This window comes from Diabrotica virgifera, chromosome 2 (genome assembly GCF_917563875.1).
Source record: "Diabrotica virgifera virgifera chromosome 2, PGI_DIABVI_V3a".
Lineage (NCBI taxonomy): Eukaryota > Metazoa > Arthropoda > Insecta > Coleoptera > Chrysomelidae > Diabrotica > Diabrotica virgifera.
The window spans coordinates 162,392,118-162,404,368 of NC_065444.1; the positions used below are offsets into that span (position 1 = coordinate 162,392,118).

General features: G+C 33.3%; 1 protein-coding gene and 1 long non-coding RNA gene across 2 annotated transcripts in view; both read left to right on the forward strand.

The window, feature by feature from the left end:
• The window catches only part of LOC114330699 (gastrula zinc finger protein XlCGF8.2DB-like), a 34,512-nt gene extending 32,312 nt beyond the window's left edge, over nt 1-2,200 (forward strand). Inside the window, exon 3 of the mRNA XM_050644056.1 lies at nt 308-2,200. Coding sequence (XP_050500013.1) covers nt 325-1,386 — 1,062 coding nt within the window. The 5' untranslated portion in view covers nt 308-324 and the 3' untranslated portion in view covers nt 1,387-2,200. The remainder of the gene's footprint in view (nt 1-307) is intronic.
• A 1,094-nt stretch (nt 2,201-3,294) lies between these two features.
• On the forward strand, nt 3,295-4,659 carry LOC126880292 (uncharacterized). Its single transcript, XR_007696545.1, has 2 exons — nt 3,295-4,374; nt 4,569-4,659. It is a non-coding gene; the product is annotated as an uncharacterized LOC126880292 (long non-coding RNA).
• Nucleotides 4,660-12,251: the final 7,592 nt, after the last annotated feature.

Here is a 12,251-nt window from a genome sequence, read left to right on the forward strand (position 1 = left end):
TCAATCGCAAATAACTCAAGAATTATTGACTTACATAAAGAACTCTATAAAACAAAAGTTGCTTAAAATCAGTCAATTTATCCATTTCCGGTCTCATCTTGAACGTATGTTTTTTCACCCCCGAGAAGGGGTGACTGTCACCCCCCAAGTAAAAGGAACCAACGGCACAATTTCAACTTTGAAGTGGAAGGTAAGTAGAACCTAAATCCAAATGTTCATGCAATTCGGAGTTGCCCCTGAAAATTACACGGTATCGCCGTATTTCCCGTTCATTTACTGGGCTATTAACAGAGTATTCTAATTTCAGGTTTCTTTTATGAAGATATGAAAACTGATGCCAGTAGCCTATTAACAAATGATGATAGATGTAGCAGTAATTTGGACCAATATATAACTTCCACTACCAATGTGAACACCGGAGGACGTTTTATATGTATTATTTGCAAGAAACCATTGTCAAGCAAATATTATTTAAATTTACACATGAAGATACACACTGGGGAAAAACCTTTTGCATGTGAAATTTGTACCAAACGGTTTTCAATGAAAATATATTTAAAATCGCATATGAGAGTGCATACGGGTGAAAAACCATTTGAATGTGAAATTTGCAACAAACAAATTTCAAGAAAGGATTCCTTAAAAATGCATATGACAGTGCATGCTGATGAAAAACCATTTGGGTGTAAAATTTGCACCAAACAGTTTGCATCCAAACGAGTTTTAAAATCTCATATGAGATGTCATCCTAGTGAAAAACTATTTGAATGTGAAATTTGCACCAAACAGTTTTCAACAAAGGATTCTTTAAAATGCCATATGAAAGTGCATACTGGTGAAAAACCATTTGAATGTGAAATTTGCACCAAACTGTTTAATTCAAAGAGTCATTTAACGCAACATATGAGAGTGCATACTGGTGAAAAACCATTTGAATGTGAAATTTGCACCAAACAATTTTCAACAAACAGTTATTTAACGTTACATTTAAAATTACATGCTGATGAAAAATCATGTAAATGTGAAATTTGCAACAAACAATTTTCAGCAAAGACTTATTTAACAAACCATATGAAATTGCATACTGATGAAAAACCATTTGAATGTGAAATTTGCACCAAACAATTTGCAATAAAGCTCTATTTAAAAAATCATATGAGAGTGCATACTGGTGAAAAACCATTTGAATGTGAAATTTGCACCAAGCAGTTTGCAACGAAACAAGTTTTACAATGGCATATGAGAGTGCATACTGGTGAAAAACCTTTCGCGTGCAAAATATGCTCCAGAAAATTTTCACATAATTCTAGTCTAAAAGCACATGCAAATTCACATTTGTGCGTAGCTCCATTGGGATCCGGGAGATCATCATCATCATCATCATAAGTTACTCGACAATCCGTTGTGGATCTTGGCCTGCTCGCAAATAAGTCACCACTCCTGTCGGTTCCTGGCAACTTCCCTCCATCTTCTAGAATTTTTAGGTCTTCTTCTACATCATCAATCCATCTTCTTCGTGGTTGTCCTCTACTTCTTGTGCCCTCTGGTTTTTGAAAAAGTTAATTTCTTAGTGTATTCATGATCTGGCATCCTAGCAATGTGTCCAGCCCATCTAAGTCTCTGCACTTTAACGAATTTCACAATACATATCTGGATCGGTGTATAACTGATACAATTCAAAGTTGTATATTCGACACCATAGCCCATTTTCATTCAGGACCCCAAAAATGTTTCATTTTTCTAAGAATTTTTCTCACAAAAATACCCAGAAGTATTTCATCATTTTGAGATAAGGTCCACGTTTCAGCCCCATATATCAAAACCGGTTTTATTAAGGTCTTGTATATTTTGAGCTCTAGATACTGCACGTTTTATATTTTTATTTTTAAATGTTTCTGGAGACCGTGAACAGTTTTGTTTGCTATTGCTATGCGTCTTTTTATTTCATCGCTTGTCGTGTTTATTGAGTTTACTAGAGATCCAAGATATGTGTATTCCTTGACTTGCTCAAAGATATGGTTGTTAATTTGAATTCTCTGTTGGTTATTTTGGGGATTTGTAGAAACCAACATACAGAGAGAGTCTGTAAAGTGGAATAAATTCAATATCTCAAATACTAATTGTTTTTTTGGAAAATGCTCAGACCCGTCGATTAGTATTTCAAATTGTCCTTTTTGACATTCAATAATAATGTATACAGGGTGTCCCAATTTAGAGATATGACGTCATCGTCGATTTTCTTAAATGGCAACACTGTCATTTTGATAGCTAATTTGATAGGGTTTGTAAAGTTATACATAACTGCAAAATATCAAATTTTTATTCTCTACCATTTACAAGATAATAGAAAATAACAAAGTTATATCTGTAATTTGGAATATATTCAATAATTAAAATACTAACTGTTTTTTTGAAAAATGCTCAGACCCGTCGATTAGTATATCAAATTGTCCTTTTTGACATATAATAATAATGTATACAGGGTGTCCCAATTTAGAGATATGACGTCATCGTTGATTTTCTTAAATGGCAACACTGTCATTTTGATAGCTATTTTGATAGTGTGTGTAAAGTTATACACAACTGCAAAATTTCAAATTTGTATTCTCTACCATTTAGATGATAATAAAAAATAACAAAGTTATGAAAAAGAAGTAATCAACTAATAATTGAATGTAATTATTTCAATAAATTAAGCAAAAACTCATAATGTTGCCCTCAATTATTGTCAAATTGTCAATGGGCAACGTTATGAGCATTTGCTTAATTGAAATAAATAAATTCAATTATTATTTGATTACTTCTTGTTCTTCATAACTTTGTTATTTTTTATTATCTTGTAAATGGTAGGGAATAAAATTTTGAAATTTTTCAGATGTGTATAACTTTACACACGCTATCAAAATAGCTATCAAAATGATAGTGTTGCCATTTAAGAAAATCAACGATGACGTCATATCTCTAAATTGGGACACCCTGTATACATTATTATTATATGTCAAAAATGACAATTTGATATACTAATCGACGGGTCTGAGCATTTTTCAAAAAAACAGTTAGTATTTTAATTATTGAATATATTCCAAATTACAGATATAACTTTGTTATTTTCTATTATCTTGTAAATGGTAGAGAATAAAAATTTGATATTTTGCAGTTATGTATAACTTTACAAACCCTATCAAATTAGCTATCAAAACGACAGTGTTGCCATTTAAGAAAATCGACGATGACGTCATATCTCTAGATTGGGACACCCTGTATACATTTTTATTGAATGTCAAAAAGGACAATTTGAAATACTAATCGACGGGTCTGAGCATTTTCCAAAAAAACAATTAGTATTTGAGATATTGAATTTATTCCACTTTACAGACTCTCTCTGTATATTTGGTTTTTTCCTCGTTTACCACACAAGTCCTAATTCACCTGCCACGTCTGCAAACCTTGTAAAACACTGCACCATGTCTCTCATACTTCTGCCCACCATAACTATATCGTCAGCGTATGTGAGAATTTACGTGGATCTATTAAAAATACTTCCATTCATTCTAATATCTAATTTTCTGACTGCCTTTTTCAAGACAATATTAAAGAGGAGACACGCCAGCGCGCCCCTCTGTCTCAGACCATTATTAATGTCAAAGGACGTAGAGTTTTCTCCTTAAATCCTAACGCATGAACTTAGTTTTGCATTGTTAGTTGGGTCAACTTAACTAACTTAGATGGGATCCCAAAGTCTATCATTGCATTATATAATGCAGTTCTTTTAACACTGTCACCATGGGGTGCTCTGAAGTCGACGAAGAGATGGTGGTATCTATGTTATATTCTAGTGAATTTTCTTGAATCTGCCTATGTTCTTGACTTTGATGTATAGTTGACTTTCCAGCAGTGAATCCACATTGATATTGACCAACAATGTCCTTTGTAAAATTTTCAAACAATACATTATAATATAATATAAATAAAAACTAGATATGGGTAAAATTATTATAATTTAAAAAATATATAGGTGTATTATTGTTGCCCATTCACCTAGTATGTATATTTTTTTGCATCCCAAACATTATTATTCTTAAAGCCCAAACACCTACTTGCCGTTCCGCGCATAAAATGCTTTTTAGCCCGGGCTGGGGAATCCCATGAACCACTAGCTAGGGTGTTTACAGTGTCAGTATTTATTGTTTTGGTGCTATATTAACGTGCAAATATTTAAAATGGTGGGAATAGAATTGAGGGAGATACAATTCTAGAACACCTAGGCAGCCGATAAACACATTGAAGACCAAATGAGTTTGAAATCTGATAAGACACAAGGGCTTTTTTTGTCACAATTCTAACAACAAATTGTACACTGTCTTGTACTGATATGTAAGTACCAATAATTATAATTATTAATACTTTATGTATCATACACTGACTACAACAGTTAACATCAGATCAGTACTGGTCTATTCGAACACCTTTGTGACACCTTCAGTGTTTTTATTACCTATTGTTAAACCTAACACCTAAAATTTAACCTAGGGCAAACTGTATTGTGACACAGCTTCATTTATTTTTAGCTTTGTTTCTGAGGGCCTGATGATGGCATACAAAATGTAAATGCCGAAACTGGTCGCCCACATACTGTAGTTAATAAAACCTTTAAAAGATTATGAGCATTAGACTTCTTATTTCGTAGCATTTAAAATGGTGTTCATTTAAGCAGAGAAGAAGTTGAGGAAACTGGCTTTATACATAATTTAGCAACTTTAAAATATAGTGATGACTCGGCCGAAATAATGGCAGATTTGGCCCTTCATCGGTCTAGGGAGGGATTTTTTGAAAAACCATACGTTGTAAAATCAATTGAAAAACTAGACCCAATCATATGATGGAAAGGTACATGTTTCGGAACAAAATTAACTAAAATAACAGTTGATATATTAAGCATGCCTTCTTCCAGTGCAGCAACTGAAAGAAGTTTCAGTACATGAATTTTTTATCCACTCCTCTAAAAGAAACCGGCTTACTGCTGAAAGTCTTGGTAAGGTAACTTTTATTGCTCACAATTTAAAATTTTTAGACAGACCAATCCATGACTGAGCTGGAGACTCGTGAAAAACCAAATCCCACAACTTTTTATCAGTACATTGAAATGCAGAATATAGCTGACCAGGATGAGCTAATGATAGAAAGAGATTCTGAATCTGAGGCCTTATCTTTTTCAGATTAGATCACCACATCCATTATTTGCTGTTATGAAGAAAATTTCATTTTTGATGAAGAAAATGAAAATTTTGTGTTTTTTGTTGTTTTTGTATTTTTTTTTATATAAAGAACACTTGTTTCGTTTCATAATTTTGTCTATAATTTCATGATTTTTAATACCTTATTTCGTCTTTAACACTATCCCTATCTAAGAGCATCATAGGGTTCCTTCTCAGAAAATTCTCCTTATTGAGAATATTCTCCGATTTTTCATTCTCGAGAATTTTCAAACACTACCTATGCCTCTCTGATGATGCCTCTAATAAGAGGCGGAAATCGTCGATTTAGAGTGTTGGTTTGCGCTTTCTAAACCAAGTAAAAATTAAGATAGTTTTGCCTTCGCATTGCAACTGAATAAAAATGGTATACTTACATTTTTATTTTCTAAAATATTTTAAAAAAATCTAAAAGATTTCTCAAGTCTAACAAATTTTGACTTCACCTGTACTTACCCCATCCTTCTATAATTTGCAAGGGAAAAAGGCGATAAATGAATAGACATGGGGAATCTAACAATATGCATTCCTTAACACATCAATTTGTCGGGGTAAAGATCAAACAAATTTTGATTCCTAGTACTCAAGTCGACTGCAATATACATGTAATTGTCGAATTATTTAATATCATATACAGAACAGGTATATTACCTAAACAATGGCTTCTATCAACATTCGTGACTATACCGAAAAAGAGAAACGCCAGACAATGTTGCGAACACCGTACCATCAGTCTAATGTGCCACATACTCAAAGTATTTCTAAAGATTATTCATCGTAGAATATACAAAAAGTTAGAACAAGACATTGGACAAACTCAGTTCGGATTTAGAAATGCTCAAGGAACCAGAGAAGCATTATTTGCAGTAAATGTGCTAATACAGAGATGTTTAGATGTAAACCAGGACATCTATGTCTGCTTCCTAGATTATAACAAGGCATTCGATACGGTGAAACATAATCCGTTAATAAAACTCTTGAGAACAAAGAACATCGACACACGGGATATAAGAATAATAAATAATCTGTATTATGAACAAGAAGCTGTCATAAGAATAAATAATTTAAACACCAATAAAATAAAAATCAAAAGAGGCGTTAGACAGTCTTGTCGCCATCACTGTTTAATGCATACTCAGAAGAAATATTCAAAAAAGCATTAGAAGATGAAGTAGCAGGCATAAAAATAAATGGCCTACCCATATGTGAAGTTAGAAACGCCGATGACACAATACTAATGCAGAAACTATTACAGAATTTTAGATAAGGTTGTTGCAACGAGTGAAGAATTTGGTCTGTCACTAAACATAAAGAAAACGAAATTCATGGTTATATCAAAGAAAAATATTAAAAACATCAATCTACACGTAAATAATAAGACGATAGTACGAGTTCAGAATTATAACTATTTAGGGACGAACATTAGTGAAACAAACGATTATACCAAAGAAATCCGAATTAGAATAGAAAAGGCTAGAAGTGCATTCACTAATATGAAACAAATATTATGTAGTAGAGACCTCAGCCTAAATCTTAGAAAGCGAGTACTAAAATGTTATGTATTTTCTGTTCTTTTGTATGGTGTGGAGACATGGACTCTCAATAAACAATGCCTCAATAGATGGGAAGCATTTGAGATGTGGACGTATCGAAGAATGCTGAGAATCTCCTGGACAGACAGAATAACCAATGAGGAAGTACTAAGGAGAATACAGAACAGCAGGGAGATACTGGATTCCATCAAAATAAGAAAACTTCAATACTTGGGTCATATAACACGTGGTGACAGATATGAACTCCTAAAATTAATTATGCAGGGAAAGATTCAAGGAAGGCGCAGCATAGGTAGGAGAAAAATGTCCTGGCTGAGAAATCTCAGAGAATGGTTTGGATGCAGCTCAACTGAACTCTTTCGGGCTGTAGTGTCGAAAGTGAGAATAGCAATGATGATTGCCAACCTTCGTCGCGGAGATGGCACGTAAAGAAGAACTCAATTCGGGAGTAAGAACAAAGGTAAGTAAAGACAGTTAAGATTTAATTTGGTTTCAGAGACCACCACCATCTGTTTATTTACGTTTCGAACTCTTGAGAATAACCCGTGGTCTGCTATGAATCGAAATCAAATCCTAACTGTCTTGTAAGCAAATTGATATGAAATAATTTGCAAATGCGATGGACACTAGGGCAACATCTATCAAAAGCTAGGCGCAACCTAAAAGATTTAAATAAAAATATAAAAAATTTCTTAAGTCAGAAACAAAATTTGACTTACACCTGTGTCATCCAGTCATCCCTCTATAATTTGCAAGGATATTATATTAATGTGAATTATGTTTATGTTCAATATCACTAAATAGAGAATTTAATAACCTTTCAAATAAGCTTGCACAAGATCGATAGGGCTCGAGCCCTATTTTCAATTAAAAAAATATCGATTACGTCATCACGCACAGATATACGACGTCACTAGTATGATATACAGAGTGGGCCAAAGAAAACAGTCCACCTCGATATTTGGCAATATATATTAGATTTTAAAGAAATGACGAAACAGACCGATTTTTCATCTAAGTAGACACATTTTTACGGTACATAGATTTGTCAACCCACTTCCTCCACCCCTTATTTTTAAATAGGGTCGTGTGCTAGCTCATTTGAAAGGTTATTCAATTCTCTCTTCAGTATACGTTATTGGTATATACCAGCGTTTCCCAACCGGTGGGTCGCGACCCACTAGTGGGTCGCGGATGGATTTCAGGTGGGTCGCGTGGCTCTTACAGTAGCTGAATAACGTAAATATGTATCATAATGGATGAGCGAGAGGTCGCGAATATGAAAAAACATCAGAAAGTGGGTCGCCAGACATAAAAGGTTGGGAACCACTGGTATATACAATAATACAAACCAAAGACATATGACGTAGATATATTAATATTATGTGACACATGACAGAAGCTCGAAACAAATGACAGTCGATGAAAAGCCCTATATGGCGACGTCGAAATGCGACTGTGCCAGCCTTGTGGATTTTAGTTGAACTAACGAAATAACGACTATCGAAATAGCGACTCCAAAAAAGTGGTCGATATTATAATTTCGATGTCGAAATTATTTGACACGGAGATGAATGAATGGCCAAAAGCGAGGTTAGGTTTAGTTTAGATGTGTTTTGTTTATTTCTTGCAAGGAAAACTAAAGCAAAAGGTATTGATATGGCTGGGTTTAATTGAAATTTGCTTGTTTTGAGGAATTAGATAGAATAGTATTAAATTAGAAATATAATAATTGAGAATGTCCACAACATGGATCATCAACTCAATGAAAGATGTAAGGTAATAATCTGGGAAAATTAGTAAAAAATAAGGAAAATTAACTACGCAGCTATTTTATTGCTGGACATGCTGAAATCAAATCTTAAGATTTCCTATATTAGTAATATAGCTGTGCAAAGTCCACAGAAAGTGTGCTATTTTGTTTATAAACAAATTAGCGCTCCGAAATCTTTTTTTTAATTATTGCTCTATAACTCCGAAAATTTTAACTTTAAACCAAAACACTCGCATAAAAATTGACAGTAATTTAATTCTGCACATTGATAATTTATTTCAATTTCCTTCGACGGAAATTTTCCTCGGAAAATTCGGGTTTTCCAAACAAAATCTTTAATTTTCAACTAAAATTTGAGAGAAGTAATTCTTTATCAATAATTAAATAAACTCCTGGACAAAATTAACGCACCACTCACATTTTTCTCAATAATCTTTATTTATTGATAATTTACAGTACAAGTTGCCTATGGACCTTGTTTGACAGTAACAGTTGTTATGTAAGCTAATAATAATCTTATTTTAACAATAATTTGTATTAAACTTCGTTTTAGACTAAAAGTGAGTTAAACTTTTCATAAAAAGTGCCGATTAAAGCAAAGTTGTTGTGAGAAACAAGCTTTTTCTTGTGACATTTTTCATCACATGCATGTTTGGAAGTTCATTTGCATAAAAATAAAATAAAAAAAGGAACCACCAAAGAAATTTGTAAATGGAAGAGGCAGTGCGAGCATCGACTGTCCCAGATGAAGGATATTCAATGCGATACATTGCAGGTTTGTTAGGAAGACATCATTCCAGCATCAGTCGCAAGGGGAGGTGATATAATGAAACAGGGTCGTACTATCGAAGACCAGGGCAAGGGCGAAAACGTTGCACTAATCAAATTGATGATCGTTTTTTGAGACAACGTGCTCTCAGAGATAGGAGAGTCACCAGCAATTTGCTAAAAAATTAACTAGCAGATGTTCGAAATGTCGCGATATCGTCTCGAACAGTTAGAAGACGTTTACATGAAGCAGAATTGAGCAACAGGAAACCGGCCAAAAAACCCTTGCTTACCAGAGAACACAGGGTTCAGAGATTGGATTTTGCAAGATTGCATCAAAATTGGACCATCGATGATTGGAAACAAGTTCTTTTCTCCGATGAAACTAGAGTAAGCCTAAAAGCTCCAGATGGTCATGATCGTGTCTTGCGAAGGCGAAGAGAAAGGTTTGCAGCTCCAATATCTCTCCTAAAGTACCTTTTGGTGGTGGCTCTAAAATGTTTTGGGGGAAATTTGTTTTGAAGCTCGTACGGAGTTGGTCCCCATACGTACGAGATCTATGAATGCCCATTATTACTTAGACAACATTATTGTCGAACATGTAATGTCTTTTGCTCCGTTTCTTGGACCTAATTTTTTATTCCTGCAAGACAACGCTCGTCCTCATGTGGCTAGACAGGTTATTGGCTACCTAAATGATGTTGATATTCCATTATTAGAGTGGCCACCTAACAGTCCGGACATGAATCCTCTAGAGCATATATGGGACTATCTCAAAAAAAAAGATTCGAAGTCGTAGACCCCCTATTGCCAATCACAACCAACTCATTGAGGCCGTTATTGAAGAATGGGAGAATATTCCGCAAGCTTTTGTTGAACATTTGATATCAAGCATGCCTCGACGCATAAATGCAGTCATAAGAAGTAGAGGAGGGCCTACACGCTATTAGTGTTGACCCAGATGCATTTTATTGTGTTAATTTACTGATTTCTTTCTTTTTGCAATTTGGAGTTATGCTAGCTTATTTACGCATTTCCGGCAAAACAAATTTTTAAAGAAACAATAAGGCAAATTAAGGTCATGATAAAGTCATGTTGGACTTATTTGTAGGTGTTTATTATTATTTCAATGTAACTTAGTTTTATTTTGTATTCATATTGTAAATATTTAGATTAATTAAAGTGGTGCGTTAATTTTGTCCAGGAGTTTAATTTGGTGACAGTGACATAAATCTTTTTTGTTATGAGTGTCTTGAAGATATGAAAATTTGTATGTACAAAGAGGACCGGAATTAAAAGGTATCTAATGGTTCAAAGATTAAAATCCTGTTGTTTATAACTCTGTCGCAAATGCCGGTCAAATTTGACCGGTTATACCTGGAATCACTCCTCGCAATTCAATTTTTTTTTCTTCGAAAAGGGCACAGAAGCCGTGCCCTTTTCAACAACGTTAACTTAATTTAATCTAATATTTTCTGAGGGGTTCTATTTGTTTATAAGCCAAAAAAATGTTTCTTTATAACATTCCTGAGACAGCTCAAATGGTCCAATTTCAATCCTGTAAAGTACGTTGAATAGGTATAGTGCTTTTTTATACGAAAATCATAGTTGTTCTGATGTATCATAATCTTTCTGATTATTATTTCGACCGAAATTTTTTAATTAACATTTTAATATTTCCTAAACTATTGGTTAGATTGTCGCCGGTCTCCTGATATACAGAGAGGGGCTAAATAATTCATTTTCTCTAAAATGGACAGATCCCAAAACAGATCGATTTTTATTTTTAAATTAAATTTTTTTTTGCATATATTTCAAACTAGTGACGTCATCCATCCGAGCGTGATGACGTAATCGATTATTTTTTAAATAGGAATAGGGGTTCGTGTTGTAGCTCATTTACAAAGGCGTTCAATTCTCTACTCAGTATAGGGTTGTTCATTCACAATCATTTATTTCGAGCTTCTATCATATTTCGTATAATCCGTAAATATTAATATTATACACAGATTATTCAACATATGACAGGAGCTCGAAACAAATGACAATCGATGAGAAGCCCTATTATAAACATTAATATCATTATTTATACAGGGAGGCCAAAAAATTTTTTTAATTAAATTAATTGACGCAAGAAGAACAATGCATGTAATTTATTTAACTCAAAATACATTCTATTGGTGTCAGAAAATAAAAAAAAAATTATTTTGCAAATAAACATTGCTTTTAGCTTAAATTAAATGTTCAAACTGCCAATAGGTAGGAGGGAGGCTGTTTGTGATTTAATTTAAGCGAAAAGAAATGTTTATTAGTGAAATAAACCTTTTTTTCTATTTTCTGACAGCAGTACAATGTATTTTGAGTTAAGTAAATTACATACATTCTTCTTTTTGCACCAATTAATTTAATTCAAAAATTATTTTTTGGCAACCCTGTATAAATACCTAATGATATTAATGTTTATGTTACTGAATAGAGAATTGAACGCCCTTTCAAATGACCTACCACACAACCCCTATTCCCATTAACAAAATTATCGATTACGTCATCACGCTCAGATGGATGACGTCACTAGTATGAAATATATGCCAAAAAATTGTAATTTAAAAATAAAAATCGACCTCTATCGGGATTTTGCTCCAAAATCGTCCGTTTTAAAGAAATGAATTTATTCCATAATTTAGCCCCTCTGTATAATCTATAATAAATCTTTCATGTCATCAATTATTTAATTATTGATAAATAATTAGGTACTTTTAGGTACTAAAATTTTAATTGAAAATTGCAGATTTTTTGGGAAACCTCGGATTTTCTGAGTAAAATTTTTGTTGAAGGAAATCGGAAAAGAAAATAACTTTGTGCAGAACTAAATTACAGTGAATTTTTATTTGAGTGTTTTTGGCT